The sequence below is a fragment of the Phragmites australis genome, chromosome 19 (genome assembly GCF_958298935.1).
Source record: "Phragmites australis chromosome 19, lpPhrAust1.1, whole genome shotgun sequence".
Lineage (NCBI taxonomy): Eukaryota > Viridiplantae > Streptophyta > Magnoliopsida > Poales > Poaceae > Phragmites > Phragmites australis.
In genome coordinates this window covers 4,502,316-4,520,412 of record NC_084939.1, presented here as the reverse complement: position 1 = coordinate 4,520,412, position 18,097 = coordinate 4,502,316, and the positions used below count along the sequence as shown (strand labels likewise).

Below are 18,097 nucleotides of genomic sequence, written 5' to 3'. Positions count from 1 at the left end.
TGTGAATATCCCACTATGAATATGATAAATTTCAGAAACGTACGTGAACAAACATATGATGAATTAAGGTTTGTTCATAAAATTGATGGTAGTTTTGCTAAGATTTGGGGAGACAATGATTTAAGACAATAGCGTCAAATTAAACTTGCTTATATCTGGGTTCGAGCTCTATAATAGTTAGAGAGCATTGTTCAGATACTATTTGTAATTCTGATTCAAGTTATGTGTAAACCTTCAAGATTCAAAAGATAGCCTAGATTAGTGATATGTCTGTATTATCTAAGGCTTTCGTGAATAAAATCATTGTATATCTGGATGTTAGTAACCATTGTCTTCTTACAATTCAGTGGTTGACCATAACAATTTCACTAGCTATCATAATTGTGGATCACACAATAATTTAAGGTCTGTTTGGCACAGCTTCAGCTCTGAGATTTATACTTAGATATAAATTTATATAATAAAATAAAGTGATTTAAAATTTTATTTTTATCTAAAATAAAAATTAGATAGCTCAACTAAATACCTCAATCTACTTAACTCTAATAAATTTTAGATCTACAGCTATACTAAATAAGATCTAAGTTGAGAGAAGAGCCTAACAAACATAGGAGGTAGTAAAGTTATAATACAGAGCAAACGTAAAATAGATATTGCGGTAGTTACCTCACATTTTGTTTGTGATTTTTTGACATGTCTCCCTTTATTAAAGGCATCCAATGTAAATGCTAAGGACTGATTTGTTGTCGGTATAGAATGATTATATTTCGATGGATACGTATAGTTTTAAGGAGAAACATGTTTGATTATTTATATACATTGTTTTAGTTTGATTCAGCGGATGCAAATATATGTCCGTAGCTTAGTCTGACGGATGTAGGCTCCTGCATTCGTTCATACAGGCGAATCTATTTATCAATATTATAAAATCACCTTCATATAAATAACTAATTACAATCTTAGCTCTTATAACCGCTCATGCGAACTCAGATTCGATCAATCAAAGAGAAACTCAGCTCGTCCTGTCCAAACAAATACAACAAACCACTCTTCTTTTCAACAAATATGATTTCGTTTATTCTATTTCCCCTTAGCCTATATATACGGTCTATACAAGCAAGATCACATACTTACAACCAATCACACACTAACATGTGTAGTAAGAACCGAGCCAATTTTGAAGCTAGAACTGATCGTTTTAAGGCATCGAAAGTTCCCACAAACTAAACATAAGTCAAAAGAGCCAGCTAAGGCTCGTTTGGATATGTTGTGTTTTCAGAGTTTCTGACTAGCTAAGAAAGCATATATAACTGTTAAATTTTAGTTGTTGATTTTTATAATAAATTTTTAGCTTTTTAGCATAATCAAAAGTGATAAAACCTAATTAAATCTGCTTCTTAGCTTTTAATTTAGTTCAATCATAACCATTTTTTCAGTTAACTAAAAGCTAAAAAAATCAAAGACTAGAAACCAACCGTCGAGATAGCTTCCTCCGTTCCATCCCACACCAGCACCCTGAACACCAACCGTCTGATCCGCCGAGCACATCCCCACTTGCCACCGCGTGACTCGGACCACCCCACTCTTCCGTAGCGAGTCTCCGACGGCCCCAACCACTCCGGATTCCGGACCGGACGTCACCGGCGGCTGTCGCCTTGTCGGTCGTCATTCCCAACCAAATCTTCCGCCCCTCGTCAACCCCCGCGACCATCCACACCCCTCCGTCGCGTTTGCGTCGCCTCGAAGAAATCTCGATCCACCCAGCTCGCCCCCACAACCCTAGCTCCTCTCCCCTCGGCTCCTCCGTCCGGGCCATGGCGGCGTCCCGCGTCGCGGAGATCGAGGTGGTGTCCGACGGCGGCGGCGGCGCTAGGCGGGATGAGGAGGAGCGGCGGCAGGGCGGGGCCGCGGAGCCGGACCCCGTGGTGGACGTGTACTCGGCGGCGGCGTACGGGGACCTGGAGCGGCTGCGGGGCTTCGTGGAAGAGGGTGGCGCCGCCGCCGCGCTCAGGGAGCCCGACGGCAACGGCTACCACGCGCTCCAGTGGGCCGCGCTCAACAACTACCCCCACGTCGCGCTCTACATCATCGAGGTCGGTCCGGTTCACCTCGCCTCGCCTCTCCTTGCTACTGCTGCCGTTCTGCTTGTTTGCTTGCTCCTCGCTGGTTCCAAACGGTGTCGATTTCCCCCTTGCTTTGCTGATGGGTTCGGTATGCGCAGCACGGGGGCGACGTGAACGCGACGGACCACGCGCACCAGACGGCGCTGCACTGGGCGGCGGTGCGGGGGGCGACGGCTGTCGCTGACTTGCTGTTGGAAAACGGCGCAAGGATTGAGGCGGCCGACGTGAATGGCTACCGGGTAATGCAGTACCTTTGTCTTTCCGGATGTACAGTTCGAGTTCCCCTTTTGTTGCTCTTTGCTTCACTGCTGGGTTTAGTTTTTTCTTTCCCCCAAGAATGTCAGGTTCAGTTTTTGATTGGTCAGGATATCATAGAACCGATTGATTGATTTGTGCAGAACTCTTTGTGATGGCTTTGGAATGTTTGTTTTAACTATGGAAAATGTATGATCGGTGTTGAGTGTTGATTATCATCTAGTCAGGCACGTCTGCTATGTGGTTTGTGTGTTCCGACATAGATGCCAACAGATATTCATGAGCTAATATCTGTTCGTACGTGACTACGGATGAGATTGGCAGCGTAGAAAACCTGTCATCTCAATTTAATTTTGAAAAATACAGGCCTTGCTCATTCCTGCTAGAATCCCCTTTGTTTGCTAATAACAAATTATATGCAATGGGAGCCAGTACAGATTATTTCTGTTGCGTCTGCTGCTGGGAATGCCTTGCTTGCTTCATTGGAAACCTGTTTGGCAATTTTTACAGTGCAACGTCTGGGGATTTCCTTTTAGGCTTGATAGCTTCTCTTGTTGGAAGCTTTTTCAGCCCTCCTTTTTGATTTACAATGCCGAAAAAAGAATATAAGTTCTGTCCCGGTCACGGCCTAATGCCCCTTTGTATTTTAGTTTTGTGTGGAGTGACTGAGATCTTCTGTTTGACTATTCGTCCTTTTGACAAATATGTCAGGCAGTCCATGTTGCTGCTCAGTATGGCCAAACATCATTCTTGCATCAAATTATCTCAAAGTATGGTGCAGACTTTGATGCTTTGGACAATGACGGGAGGAGCCCATTGCACTGGTACATGAATATGGAGAATACTCTACTTTCCAAATGCATGCTTTCCCTTCTATGTATCATTGGCACCAGGAAGACACGAAATACAGTATATTTGAATATATACATGTTCTGTCCAAAATGTTGTCCCAAATTTTTCATGCAAGTAAATGAATTTATATATTCTTTGTAGTGTATGCATATGATATGGTATTGTTTGATTCTTTTTAATATTTGTTTGCCAATTGGTATCAAGTAAATCAACAGTCACCATGGTAAACCACCGCTGAAAAATGAATCACAGTATTTAAGCTTGAGTAACCTCAAAATGATAAATGTCTGTTCATACTTGTTCTGTAGTATATATTATTACAGAAAATCATTTGTTGTCTCTGCTTTGGTGGTTTCTTTTCTAAGAATCATGGATAAGTGTTCTCCAACAAACCAGTGCATCGCTAATATTAGTGATTCCAAAGTTAGAGAAGTATGGGGTTTGTTAAATGAAGCTTCTGTATCTCCATCACAGTCCTGAAGAGTCGGTTGATAACCTGATTTCTGTCATCTGTGATCTTATAAGCTCTATAACATATACAGGGCTGCCTACAAGGGAAGTGCAGATACAATTAGGTTACTGCTGTTTATGGATGCTAATCAAGTGAGGCAAGACAAAAACGGTACGCTTCTCATGGTAGTCTTTTTTTCCTGTGTTATTTAATTGCATGTCTTAGCTAATTTGTACTTCTCTTCTTTTGTTGAAACGTTTATCTTGTGCTAAGAACAATAAGAGCAACATGTATTTGACAGGCTCACTGTTTGCCAAACTGTGCTAAAATGTGGAAGATTTTTTATTGTGTAGTTTGCTTTCATCCTAATGGAAAACAAGAACATAGGACGAATTAACTATTTCCCCCTGAAAACTATGGATGTTTGTGAATGTAGATGTTGACTTTTCTCATATTTTCACCTAGGTAGCTAAGTTGTTATAGAATATTTAAGCTCCTTTTGTGATTCCGTGCAGGTTGTACTCCTTTACACTGGGCTGCTATAAGAGGAAATTTGGAGGTTTGCACTGTTCTTGTACATGCTGGTACCAAGGAAGAACTCACACTAAAGGATAGCGGTGGGTATACTCCTGTGCAACTTGCAGCAGACAAAGGTCATCGGCATCTTTCCTATATCCTTGTACGGTTTCCCCTGGCATTCTTATTTAGCTATTAAGAACTAGCCTTTTTTTCCGCCTGAGAAATTTCACTACATGCTACTATTCAGTTTGCTCATACGCTACTGTTATTATCTAGGTGTGTGCTGTTGTATATGGTTGCAATAACACCTATGCTAGCATATATTGTTATTGTTATACTCACATTTATTCTTATCCCTATTTTTCTAATTTCTTTCCTCCCTTATTTTGTAGTTTATTGTCCAAATACTTGTTCAGTAGCATGTGCATACTGATATTTTCAACTCCACTAACGAAGCATTTCTCTGCCTGTAGTCTAATGCTACAAAAGTAAGCTTTGAAGACAAGTATTGCTCTGGGAGGTCGAGAAAAATTGGATATGCCCCTATTTTGTTTGGCTATCTTGTTGTCTGCCTCATCCTTTTCCTGAACTCGATTGTTTTTGGTGAGCATTGTTTTTGTTGTTTATGTTAAAATTGTAGGCTTTTGTTTATCATCTGACCTGATTATAAAAAATCTCTGCAGCACCTAATTTTTCTAGGATTACTGCCGCTACTGGTCTTTGGTCTTGGGCTGCTATATCTTTTTTCTTTGCATCACAAGTAATGTTCTACAGAGTTAGCAGGTAGCTTATGTTACATGTTTGTTTACTAGACCATTTATGTGCACCTTTTGCAATCTTCTTAAGAGGACGAGAAAAGACTTGAACAAGTATTCCATACATGCTTGCTGGTGTTGAAATCTCCTTTCTTTAGTTTTTGTCTCAACATTTAGTTTTATGGATGGTCAGATTATTTTGTTCCCAGCATATTATCTGTCTCCTGCTCCCTGCTTAAGGTTCTTGATCTTTTGGTATTTCGACAGAAAAAATCCTGGTTACATCAAGGCAAATACCAAGCGACTTGATCCAAAGGTAAAAATGTTCAACCAGTGTTGTTCAAAGCCTATTTTTCTACACATGCACTTCAAGGAAATGCCTTGCATCAATATTTATACAATCTTGCCACGTGATTTATAGGAAGAGTTAAAACATGCTACTTCAGTTTGTAGTTGGTACAACTAGACCATGCTACAGTACAGTAGATGGGTGCAGTTAAAAGACCTATTTCAGTCATCTTTGTCAGTATGAGCAACTGAGCTTCTCTAGTGAACATTGGACACTGACAATAACATCATATGGATTGTCAAACTAAAGAATGTTGTAAGCTCAGGGATTTTTTGTCGGTATGACAAATATCCTCATAGTGCTTTATTTACAGGAACCACTTATGGAGATTGATCTTAACAATTCCTCTACTTGGACTGGCAATTGGTCTCAGCTATGCCCTACTTGCAAGGTATTAGGAAAAAAAAACTCTTCATTATTATTTCCACTTCTGTGATTTCTCTCTCCCTTTTTTTCTTTCATAGTGTGGTTGTATTTTTCATGTGGAGATGGCAATCTGTTTTGGAGCAGAACATGTAACCATATATACATGTGCTTCTCTTGTTGTATATTCTTTTTTATGTCATGAATTTCCACTGTGTATTATTATTACTGAATGGGTAACTTTACTTACTAGATAATTCGTCCTGTGCGCTCCAAACATTGTCCAACTTGTAAGCATTGTGTTGAGCAGTTTGACCATCACTGCCCATGGATATCAAACTGTGTTGGAAAGGTAAGATGTGGTTATGCATATTTCATATATGAAAGATACTTTTTTGTAATTTACACACCTGGAATTATCTTAGGTTGTGAACTGGTGGTTAAGGATTTCAGTTTAGTTTCTATCAAATATCAGAGCAAAACTTCCTATTATACTCTTCCTTTGTAATAGGCAAAGGTTCATATGAGTCTAACTAATCTTTTGCAAAATAGGTAAAAATGCCTATTCTGCTGTTCCAGTTGTACTAGGAGATGTTCTCTGAACATTAATTTGACTAAATTTGACACTGATTTTGCTCTTTGGAAGAATATGATGCTTATCGCTAAGAGAGTATACAGTTGCAGATAGATGTAGTCACATAAAAAACTGTGACAATGATTTCTTTCTGAAATCTGACTGCAATAAGTATTGATACCGTCTCATTTGAACCTCATCACGATGGACACACATGCTTGTATTCAATTTTATTATGCATGCAGATCTGATGGTTTCCGTATAACAATTATTTGTTTTACTTCCAGCGAAATAAGTGGGACTTTTTCGTGTTCCTTTGTATGGGGACGACTACATCCTTTCTTGGTGCTGCTGTAGGATTCCACAGTAAGGAGATCCTGTAAATAAGCTTCTTTTTCCATCGCTTCAATATACTAACAAGTCAAGGACATCTAATGCCAGGACTTTGGACAGAGCCCATTATACTCTCATCTTCTGAGTCATGGATACACTTCATGGTGACAAAGCATCCTGGTGCTGTATTGTTCATGTTTCTGGATGTGTTTTTATTAACTGGAGCTCTTATTCTGACCGGAGCACAAGCAACACAGGTAAATTGTCTCATGTAGCAATTGCATAGGCTGCACTGCAGCATGATTTCTTTCCCCGATGACGTGTATATAAATATTTTCAACAAACATTCCTTGGTTATCAGAGTAAAGATGTATTTGTTTGTATGCTTTATTATCTAATTATGGTCTCATGGTCTGGGCACTTTTGACGTGGGGAATAGTAAAGGAGCATTCGATTTTTATCTTATGCCTTGAAAAATTTGAATCCTTGGTACCATTTGCATGTTTCTGTGAAACCGCATATCACTCAACACTGTCATTGGCCTCCAGTTTGCTAGAAATAGCAAGATGGAAGTTTCGCACTGCATATTTGCTTCAATGGGTACATCACCAGCTTTTCGTAACATGTATACTTTACCCATTTATTGCAGATAGCACGGAACATCACAACTAACGAGGCAGCAAATCAGTCACGCTACTCATATCTTCGTGGGCCTGATGGGCGTTTCAGAAATCCTTATAGTCGAGGTTGCCAGAGGAACTGCACCGATTTTCTTGTTAACAGATACAGCAATGATGAGGAGGCGGCATGGCCAACCCTTCAACAAACAGTACAGCGAAGCTAGGATTGCCGATTCCTGAAGGAAATACATGTAATACGTCACATCTCATTTGCAAAAGAAGCCATCTAAAGAAACTATGCTAGCAGCCTAGAGCTCGAGAGATTGTTCAGATTTGGATGGACAATGGGAGCATAGAGCAGCTTAGGTCGATGCTGAGTCACTGCTTCTTTACAGGTTTTAGACAATGTTCTCGGTCGTAGAAATTTTTGATTCGTGCGCCCTGGCTTCTCTGTGTTGTATGTTTTTCCGTTTTGGTGGTTACAACGTGCTAGTACCAGCCATTTATGTTGTCGATGTTCGAGTGCCAATAGATGAGAAATGCGGCTCCTTAACTTATCGTGATGTCATATATACATTTAACCTTTTTTGTTCCATTGACGAAATATACCAGGCTCTTTTTGTATCTGTTTTTTTTTTCTTTCTCGTTAGCATCTGGGGCTCTGAGCTCTTTTCCCTTCGCCCTTTTCTGCTTTCATTTATATTTTCACACGAGCGATGGCATGGGAAACTAGGTCACTGGTGGTGTATCTTGTGAATATTTCCAGTGGGTTTAATGAATTCTTTCAGAAATGTAAAGTTTCATATTATCTTTTCTTTTAAGACAAAAGATCGAGTGGCATGTTGCTTGCAGTAGCTTAGCCCAGTAGCTCATTCCTTGGTTGTTCAGACTTTTACACTCCTAACATTTTACTCGTTCAGAATCATCCAAACTACCAACAGAAAATGACACGTATCATGGCTTTTGACGCGATATCTATAAAACATATCATGCGGAAATGTTAGGTTATAACAGTCTACAACTATCTTTGAATTTACAACTACATGGCTAGTAGCAAAAAAAGAAAATATTGAGCTATGCATGATCATTTCTTATGATCAGTTCTGCACTTGTTTCTTGCGCTATTCAGGTTTAGAACACATCTGGGGAGGGCAGGGACAGCCTCTCGTCTTCCAGTAGCTCGTATGGATCAATGTAGGGCCGTGGCGAAACGGGCATCTTGCTTGCATCATGTACAAAACTCGGTCCAAAGTACTGCAATGAGAAAGCCAGGTCAATCAGGATACAAACAATTCGGTCAATTCAAATTTATAGAATACATATAACAAGGGTCGGGTAGATACAGCTCATCTGCATATCCCAGATGAGCAAACAAAAACTCGGTAATTGAAATTAACAGGTATGTTGTTGTTATTCTTTTATTTCACACATTTTACATTTCTATTTTTCAACATAGTGAAACCCATGCTCCTTTCTTTGATTTTGATATCAAGTATGTATCCTCCATTCCAACTGTAGCATGTCAAATACAACTTCATACCGGTTCTAAAGGTGTTTGTTCGATTATGGTAAAACATATGAACAGATTGGTCAGTGAGGTGCTACATGCATGTAAATGTGGATCAAAGCACATACTGACCATAAGTATGTGTGAAGACTGGAAAGGCGAGATTAGCGAGGGCTTACCACATATAAAGCAGCAAAGAGAGAAACGGTGACAAGAATCAGAGGACCAAATGCCAGGAAGAAGGTACCACCAAGTGACAACAGTAACTTTGCCCGTGGAACAAGACCCTGAAAAGAAATAAATAATGATATGGGGAAGACAAGTTGTTCATTATCCGATTATCATATCATTACTGATTTGATAGTTGATACAAGACGAATATTCTTCAGTAAATAATGATGAGGAGAAGACGTGTTGTATGTTATCTAATTATCATATATTATTACTAAACTGACAGTTGATACAAGATGAATATTCTTCAGCACATGAGTTCAACTACCAGTACAACACTGACTACAAATTAAATCATCAGGTCACAGTAATCCTGAAGATGCACTGATTCACAGCATAGGCCAAAAGCAGCTCATCGGCTCATGTACCAACCAAAAGGATTAAACTAGTATGCAACAATCTCTTTGCTATTTTTCTATAAAGCTCCACGCTATGTCGATACAAAAGTACAAGCAGTGCAACACTCCATTGATGCCTTCTTTAGCAATTTCAAGCTTCAAAGGTTGATCTTTCCACTCGGGGACAGAGAAGATCAAAACTTTGATCGCCAATCAGAATCGAACTGTGTGTGCGCGTGTGTGTGTGAGAGAAGGAGGTGTCACGAACCTCGAGGCCCTCGCTGTTGAGTGCCATGGACCGCTCCCTCTGCCCGTCGGCCCCTTCACCCGCCGCGGCGGCCCTCTCGAACTCCGCCGCGGCCACCCCGCGCTTCCTCCCCGCCTCCGGTCCCCCCTCCTCCGCCTGCTTCTCACCCGCCGACGACGGCGAGGCCCCCGTCGCCATCCCACGCCGCCTCAGCTCCCTCGCGAACAGCGACTCCGGCGCCTCCTCCTCCCCCTTCCCCTCCCCCTCCTCGTCCCCGCCGGCACGGCAACTCACGCGCAGGCGCAGGCGCATGACGCGCCCGCGCGGGGAAGGCCGAAGAGACGGTGAACGGGCGGCCGCCGGCGGGAGGAAAGCGGCGGGGCGCGCGAGGCAGATCACGGCCGTGGCCATGGCTGGGCTGGGTCGGCAGCTTCCGTGGCGTCTCCGCGTCGCGTCGCTTCGAGGCGGAGGAGAGGCCAAGTTGGAGTGAACTTGAGGTGCGGCTCGCGTCGCCGGCGGAGGGCTCGTGCGGCTGGGGAGGGAGTGGGGTGGTGGCGTGTGGGGACGGGACGGGAGGAGGCCGGCGGGACACGTGTGCGGAGGAGGGCTCAACGAAGCAGCAGTTCTCCAAAAGCTGAGGGCTCTTTGGAACACAGGATTAGAAAAATACAAAAATAGAAAAAACACGGTAATAAGATAGTACGGCGGTAGAAAATAGAGATTAGAAAATATAGAAATTTTATAAGAATATAATTTTAGATGAGCCGTAAGAAAAACATAAGAATTATTAGAACCAATAGTACATTAAATTAATTAGGATAACAAAACTACAGTCCTACATCTAAACAACCATCGTCATTTTTTTTATGCCCGGGAGAAATCATGCCTTTCTTCTAGTTTCTGTTATTCTAGTTCCTGTTCTTCTTTGAGCTAGCTGCAGTGGCTAATGATGAGCTAACCATGTCATTAGCTTGTTCCTACGCGAGTTGATAGAAAAAAGAGGTTGAAGTAGATATTTCGAATACTATGAAATTCCTAGGTTTTCATGGGTTTGCTACAGTATTCCTTCAAAATTCCTACCTTGTGTCCCTGTGAACCAAAGGCATAAACAGTGTCTAATTCGGAGGATTCACGAATCCTGTGGAAATCCCGTGAATAAAGGGGGCCTCAAACTTTTATAAACGCAGGCACCACGGGCGTCACTTGCCATACAAATTGGACTATTAGGACTCCTTTGAACGTAGGATTAAAAAAATACAGAAATATAATAAAGTGGTGGGTGGAAAATAGAGGATTGAAAAACACAAGAATTTTATAGAAATAGACTTTGGATGAGCCATAAGAAAAACACAAAAATTATTAGAACCAACAGTACATTGAATTAATTGGGTAACAAAACTACAATCCTGTACATCTAAACAACCATCGTCATTTTTTTATGTCCGGGAGAAATTATGCCCTTTTATAGTTTCGATTCTTCTTGTTCTTGTTCTTTTTCTTTAGGGTAAAAATACAAAAACTCCTAAAAAGTCACTTGGATTTTAATTTTCCCTTCCAAAAATTGTTTTGTTAAAAAAAACCCTCAAATGTTTGATTTTATTGCAAAAACACCTCCAAAAATTTAAAAAATCACAATTTTTTTTTAGAAAAACTAGAGACAATTCTAAGACCTTTTGTGAATTTTTTTTTCAAAAATAATATTATTTGCATCATATTTCATGGAGAGAAAGTTTGAAAAAAAAAAGAAAAATGTGTAGCTCATTTATTAATTCGAGTTAAATGCATAGTTAATTATTTACTAATCCAAAAATCATGAAACCAATTTTTTTAGTCTTCTTACATTATCCTCTATCTTTTAAAAATACATGAAATCTTGAAATAGTTATTGTAACGTGCAGGATTGAGTAAATGTGTTACAGATAGATTAATTCATAACTAATTTATGACGCCCCCAAAATTAGTGAAACCACTTTTATTAGTTTACTTAAACAATTATTGTGTAGGAAAAATAATGGTAGACATGACAAAGTTAAAATAACATGAGTTAATAAACGAGCTGCATATTTTTCTTTTTTTTTCAAACTTCCTCTCTATGAAATATGATGCAAAGGATATTATTTTTGAAAAATAAAATTCACAGAAGTTCTTAGAATTTTCTCTAATTTTTTTTAGATTTTTTTAATTTTTAGAGGTTTTTTAACAAAATCAAACTTTTAGGGTTTTTTTTTCAACAAAACTACTTCTAACGGAAAATCAAAATCCAAGTGAATTTTGGGGAGTTTTTTTATTTTTCCCTTTTCTTTAAGCTAGCTGCAGTGGCTAATGATGAGCCGAATAGCCGATGATGGCATTAGCTTTGTTCCTATGCGAGCTGAGAGAAAAATGAGGTTGGAGTTGATATTTGGAATCCTTTTCATGATTTTGCTACAGTATTCCTTCAAAATTCCTACGCTAAGTTCTTGTGAACCAAAAGCATAAACAATGTCTAGTCCAGTGGATTCACGAATCCTAAAAAATCCTGTAAAAATCCCGTGAACCAAAAGGGCCTTAATGTCACGTAGGCATAGCCAATTGAAGATTGAGAGTACAGAAGAGTTCAACTAACTTTTTCAAATTATATTAATACTTGCTAAGTACCGTACGTTACAACGAAAACATAAATATTAAAAATAATAGCATCAAATACAAACTCAATGTATGAAGATATGGATACCTTATGGGAGTACTGCCAAACGAATACGTCAGGAGCGATATCGTAGTTTGATTTCAGATAAGATAAAAAAGAGGAGAATATTATTTGCTAATTTCCCTTCTAATAACTTTATTTATTTTTATTAGTAAAGCAGATCATATATATGTAGTTAGTAATGAGACGGGAGACTGAAGGACGCTGATGAATGATAAAAATAGATAAATTATTTGAATTTAGGGTTTTTATTAGATGTGAGAAAAATAAAGTGAAGAGATAATATAGAAACTAACTCATATTTTATATAGTAGAGATTTAATATATCTTTCACCTAGAAAAAGTACCTTTGAGATCAAAAGTACTCGGATGGTTGTAAACAATATACAACTGTTTAGATTTCTCGTTTTATTATAGAAAAGTCTAATTGTCGTCCCTTGCTCCTTGCGTGGTTTAATTTCGATCCGTCTCTCATCTGCAAAACCTGGTAAAACGAATCCTCCATCAAAAAGTCAAAATCTCTATTGCTTCCCCATCCCATGTCTTCTTCATTTGAAGATATATCCAACTCAAAAAAATAAAGTAAATATACAAGGTCATAAGAAATCACTATTTTTTCCGCAACTTGCGAATGGTTCACTTGGTAATATACGATAATTTGTGCAACTAGACAATTTGCCCGTGCGAATGCACAACCTAGCCCTATTAATTTTTCCTATATTATTAAGATCCATCTTAATTAAACTATCAATGAAAACAATTTTAAAATTGTTTAGAAATCTTTGTTGTACTATTGTTAACTATCGGATCCGCTATACTACAATACATATGCCGACAATTTAGTTATCAGGTAGGTTTCGTTGACTGCTTACACTTTTGTTATAATTGTTTTACTTTTTAGCGTCTAGCCAATATGATGCTTGTAAATTTAGGATCTATTTGATTCGTATCTAAGTTTATAATTATTTGGTTATGCTAATATGATGTTTGGTTCACGCCTAAGTTTGCTTATTCTTGCAAAGTTAGTCACGCTATAGATAGTGTGTCGACTGTTTGGTTGACTGTTATAACTATAGCAAGGTACGTTTTGTTAGCTCTGGCTCACATATCATATGTTTAGTTTTTTATTAACTTTATCACACTTATGACTACGAATTTTTTAGCCACACTTTTTTTTAGTAAACCACATTTGACCAAGCTTATGCATGGCAAACTTAGGCGCGAACTAAACAAACCTATTTATAGGTATATTGATTATATTTTAAATTTATATACTTTCAATAACAATGTAAGCAAACTAATTGATGATCAAAGTTTGATAGATTGACTGCATGCAACCCCAAAAATCGATATCACTCTCTAACGACGGGAGGAGTATATAGGATAAATGATCTAGGATGCATAATATATATAATTCACTATAATACTAAGTTGTACTCTCTCCGTCACAAATAATTGTCGTTTTAGGTTGCATGCAATTAATATTTTAAACTTTAGATACAAATTACTTTTTTAATTACACGGGGCCAGCTACCTCGGATACTGACTAAGAAGGAGATGGACGTCTAAGTTCAAGCCTGGATGGACATGCAACTCATTGGCCACCTCAACCAACCGAGTAAACACTAGGTCCCCCTTTGAGGAATAAATCCCCGGTAAACGTCCTTAGGGATCTAACCTGAACGCCGTCAGAGCAACCCACCCGAGCGTCAGCTTAGTTCTCTACAAATTACTTTTTATGTATTATTTGGATATTTAAAAATAATACACGTAGATTTGTTTCGAAAAATAATTCTACAACAATATAACTTTACTATATTCTATAGGTATATTATAAAAAAAAATAGTAGTCGAAGATGTATTTTAGTGGCCATATCGATGTCTAAAATAATATTTATTTATGAATGGAGGGAGTACTAGTATACTATTCTAACCCACAAAGTCTTTGGATATTAAGGATTACGTCATGGTGGGTTCGTTTGGATATTAGTGTTACATATATTACAACCAAAGCCTATTAAAAACCTTTCGACTTATTATATAACTAGAATTTGACATGATAATCACCTTCTGCAATACAACCTATGTCATAAGTGTCTCAATCTATCCCTAACAAGATACCCTTGATCTTCCTCTAGGTGCTTTACTATGTCATAGAAATTCTTTTCCTCTACAAAGGTTCTTAAGAAAAGCTTGTGAGAAGATGTCCCTTCCTGTTTTTGAAATAGCTATGAAGTCTAGTCTATCCGAGACATATTTATATTTTTGTGTCCTTAAACCCATTTTTGTTTAAAAAACCCTTTCATAAAAAATGATGTTTGGTTTTTCTGGAACTAGTACCAACTCAGATTCCTTTAGTTTTAGAAGATAATGTTTTGGATTTAACCGAAATAATATGTTGATCACATAAATCATCACTGCCCGTGTCCATCACCTCACCTATTATATGGCCACATAAGTGGCTCAAAGCAAGATGATCCAACACCTCCTCATCTTCCATTTTCTTCTCTTCCTTTTCAAGCATATATAATAATTTATCTATTTTTTCAACATTATTTTGACACGATATTTCATTGTTTTTAATAGTAGAAATAGATTGCACAACATGATTAACTTCGTTACCCAAAAGAACACCCACACTATTAATATTGGAAACCATATACTCATCGGAAAAGGATAAAATAGACAAATTTAGCTCCCCTATCATTGTAGGCTTGTCCAAGTTATAACGCGACTTCAGTTTTGCAGCCCGCTCCAAGGAATCTTGATCCACCGAGTCAACCCGTCTCTTGCTCCCACGTGAACTCGAAGTGGCCGCATTAGGAATCGTTGCCAGATCCCCCACCGCGTTCTACCCAGCCCCAGCCACATCCTCCTAGACGCACCGCCTGCCGAGAGACTGACGCGTGACCAACCAGACCGATGTTGAGCCCTGACACCACAACCAGCGTCGATGCCTTTTTCCCAATTTCAGTTGAGCCACCAAAACCCTTTGCATGGTCCTGTGAATTGTTGTGTGCATCTCTGAAAGCATCAAAAGCAGGTTCTGAATCTTCCATATTAGCATCTTCACCCTTCTCACTATTCTCGTCCTTATCTTATGCATTATCCATATTTATATGTACCAGATTTGTTTCATTTTCATTTGGCTTCACTAAATTGCAATTCATAAAGATAGTCGCCAATTACCACATCAATAAATTCTAGAATAAGATTGGGGTCAATGACTGATACTTGCATATAAGCTATGTCATACCTCCTAGTGAATTTCATATCTACCATCTGGGTGACTCCTAGGATGGACCCAATAACACAAATGATAAGAAAGTCCCTTAGTTCCTTTGACAACCCCTGGAACTGGAGCCATACCTTTGGCACCATATATTTAACCTCTTCACTTGCACCCTACTCCTCGATCACCATCTTATCATTTTGTGTCTTGGTCTGGATATGACACCCCATTCCACTAGACGCTTTAATTCTGCTTTGGATGGAAAGATGGCTCAAACGTATTGTCTCCATTTTCCTCCATAACCCACTTCCATCTGCCAGGAATTAATCTTTGAAGCTCCGCCGTGACATTAGCTATGGACAAGGAACCCTTAATCACTTCCACAAAGCTGTTTTGGACTCATTTTTGGTTTTTTGGCTAGATGAGTGTGGGATATAATAAAACCCTAAGCCTTCCACTGCGGCATAACCACATGGTACAACGACCAGTTTGACTGCTTTCAAGAGAGGGCATCTATGAGTTGCATGCTCCTCGCTTTCATAGATGTCGCAAAACAAAGTCGTGGAACAATCCTCTTGCACATGTCCTTTTGTAAAACAACGAAAATAGTAGGGTTTAGCTTTGCCGGTACCGTCCTTTGCTACTCCCTGAACAGAGGATCCAGGGGCCTTCACCGCCATTGGAGCAGCATCAGCTAGACCTCCAGCCCCTCCAGGTGCTACTTTCGAACTGGCAATAGGCACCGAAGCCTCTACCGCCAGCCCTCCTTCGCCATTGCACCCTCATGATGTGGGCATAGCCACCCCAGCAATACCCAATATCACTTTAGGAACCACCTTTGCCTATAGAACTCCTGCCGCTAGAGGCATGACACCATGTTACGCCGGAACATCACATGAATTCGATGAGCCCTAAAGTGCCGCACCCATATGTACACCCAACTGAAGAGGTACCGGGGCAGACCCGCCAATGGCAAGAGCTTCCAGGTGGCCTTGAAAAGCCTGAGCACCATGAATTGGTGCCGAAGCTCCCGGGAAACCACCATAACGGCCGGCGCGCCCACCGAAGCGGCCACAATGTTGATGGGGGTAATAGCCACCACCACGACCATCGTATGCATACCGGTTTCCATGGTATCTAGTGTAATACCTTCTGCTGCCATGACCCAGTTGAAAAACTTGATTCACCAGTTGATAATCACCCCGGCCGATAAAACTGCCTTAGCCTCCGCCGTTGCCCCTAGCCAAACCATGGTTCGGAACACCACCAAGCTGCATGACCTAGTTCACACCTCCATTCTCCATGCTTTCCCTTATGACCTCAGCATATGAACATGCTTGTAGAGGAGATAGAAGGGAAGATGGCGCCCTAGGGTTGGCCAGGCAACACCTCCCAGTTTTGGAGAAGAGGGCGACTAGACCCAAGGTCATCCGGAAACGAATGCTGGGCTAAAGCATGGGCTTACAATCTAGAAACCTCGGCTTAGCATGCTTTCGATTTGATTTTGAATCCAACTCAAAAGTCACCTGATCAGCAGAATCATCAGATTGAGATCCCGTTGCCGTCGTCGGAGACGATGTCTCCAAGTGATGTGGCAACCCAGCCAACCGCGTTGGCGTGGGTTTACATCGCCAACCTTCGAGTGTCGTAGCAACAATAACATCTCCAAACGTGAGAGGCGGAGAACCCTAGTTTGTGGTAAATGGCCTCGCCATGGCCGAGCTTCCACATTTCTTTGAACAATCACATCGACAATTCTCCTTGCCAGCTACCCCCTCCTGTTCATCCCTGCAGAAACTGGTGAAACATTTACCTTCGTAGCAAATGGCAATGGCAAATCAACCTTTGCTATCACATGGCCCGCTGTCGTGAACCCCGTTGCCTTGGCCTCCCATACCAGCTCCGGCGTGCTGATGGCCTTAAAGTCACTCTCTCCCTCCGATTTAGAGACCCCACCACTGGCCCAGAACCTCTCTGATAGAAGTTCCATTCCATGCGGAACCCTTGGTCTTTTCAAAGAAAGGACTGCCACCTATATGGACGATGATAGAAACTCATGATCTCGACAAGCTTTCTCCTCCGAGCGATGCTAAGGCTCAACCACCAGTGCCTGCCGAGCCGCCGGTGCCAAGGTTAGCCACCTCACCCTCACCATCCCCTCTTAGGCATCAACTCATCAACCCTCACACGTGAAGTTCGCTTGCACGCTATGTGTGATGGAATCAAAATGTAGGCTTTCAGATAATGCGTACTTGTTTGTACTCAGATCAGAAAAAGAGCCAACTGAAGCCTTTTCAATCCTGAATTTAGGGTGCGCTTTGTTGAAGTGCAAGGTTAGATGGGTTATGGCCATTCCTATTTTTAGGGATAAGGCCATATAAGTTGTTTGTTTGGTTGTGTGGATAGGATGAGACATTTTTATGTTTGGTTGGAGTGATGAGGGCAGATGTGATGAGAATAATTAACAAAATTATGTTTCTTAAGATCAAATACTAATAGTTTATCATACACAAATAAGTACGCACTAACACTTATCAATGCGATTCTTGCCATAATAATTACTAATTAACATCAAAGCATGCTAATTATCACTAATTGTACTCTAATCAATACAATTATACACTAATAAACACACAAATTAGTGCTAACCAGCATTAATCAA

General features: G+C 40.1%; 2 protein-coding genes across 2 annotated transcripts; one reads left to right on the top strand and one right to left on the bottom strand.

Moving 5' to 3' along the window:
• The first annotated feature begins 1,576 nt into the window (after nt 1-1,576).
• On the top strand, nt 1,577-7,818 carry LOC133900048 (probable protein S-acyltransferase 23). Its single transcript, XM_062341127.1, has 13 exons — nt 1,577-2,093; nt 2,222-2,362; nt 3,090-3,202; nt 3,773-3,852; nt 4,197-4,360; nt 4,674-4,803; nt 4,884-4,983; nt 5,223-5,271; nt 5,618-5,695; nt 5,921-6,019; nt 6,529-6,607; nt 6,683-6,831; nt 7,224-7,818. The coding sequence occupies exons 1-13, from the start codon at nt 1,815-1,817 to the stop codon at nt 7,416-7,418; spliced, it is 1,656 nt and encodes a 551-aa protein (XP_062197111.1). The 5' UTR covers nt 1,577-1,814; the 3' UTR covers nt 7,419-7,818.
• A 333-nt stretch (nt 7,819-8,151) lies between these two features.
• Nucleotides 8,152-10,132, bottom strand: LOC133900049 (uncharacterized). Its single transcript, XM_062341129.1, has 3 exons — nt 9,539-10,132; nt 8,881-8,988; nt 8,152-8,448 (listed from the first exon to the last, which is right to left on the bottom strand). Exons 1-3 carry the CDS (start codon nt 9,926-9,928, stop codon nt 8,326-8,328), a joined length of 621 nt encoding a protein of 206 aa, XP_062197113.1. The 5' UTR covers nt 9,929-10,132; the 3' UTR covers nt 8,152-8,325.
• Between the last annotated feature and the right edge of the window lie 7,965 nt (nt 10,133-18,097).

Bases quoted from the DNA above. Each gene is read 5' to 3' on its own strand.
- LOC133900048 (XM_062341127.1), top strand. From the start codon at position 1,815: ATGGCGGCGTCCCGCGTCGCGGAGATCGAGGTGGTGTCCGACGGCGGC. The intron at 2,363-3,089 runs GTAATGCAGTAC...CAAATATGTCAG, and splicing joins CCGACGTGAATGGCTACCGG to GCAGTCCATGTTGCTGCTCA. The intron at 6,608-6,682 runs GTAAGGAGATCC...ATCTAATGCCAG, and splicing joins TGCTGCTGTAGGATTCCACA to GACTTTGGACAGAGCCCATT.
- LOC133900049 (XM_062341129.1), bottom strand. From the start codon at position 9,928: ATGGCCACGGCCGTGATCTGCCTCGCGCGCCCCGCCGCTTTCCTCCCG. The intron at 8,989-9,538 runs GTTCGTGACACC...ATTTCTTTTCAG, and splicing joins TCAACAGCGAGGGCCTCGAG to GGTCTTGTTCCACGGGCAAA. The intron at 8,449-8,880 runs GTAAGCCCTCGC...TTCTCATTGCAG, and splicing joins TCTTTGCTGCTTTATATGTG to TACTTTGGACCGAGTTTTGT.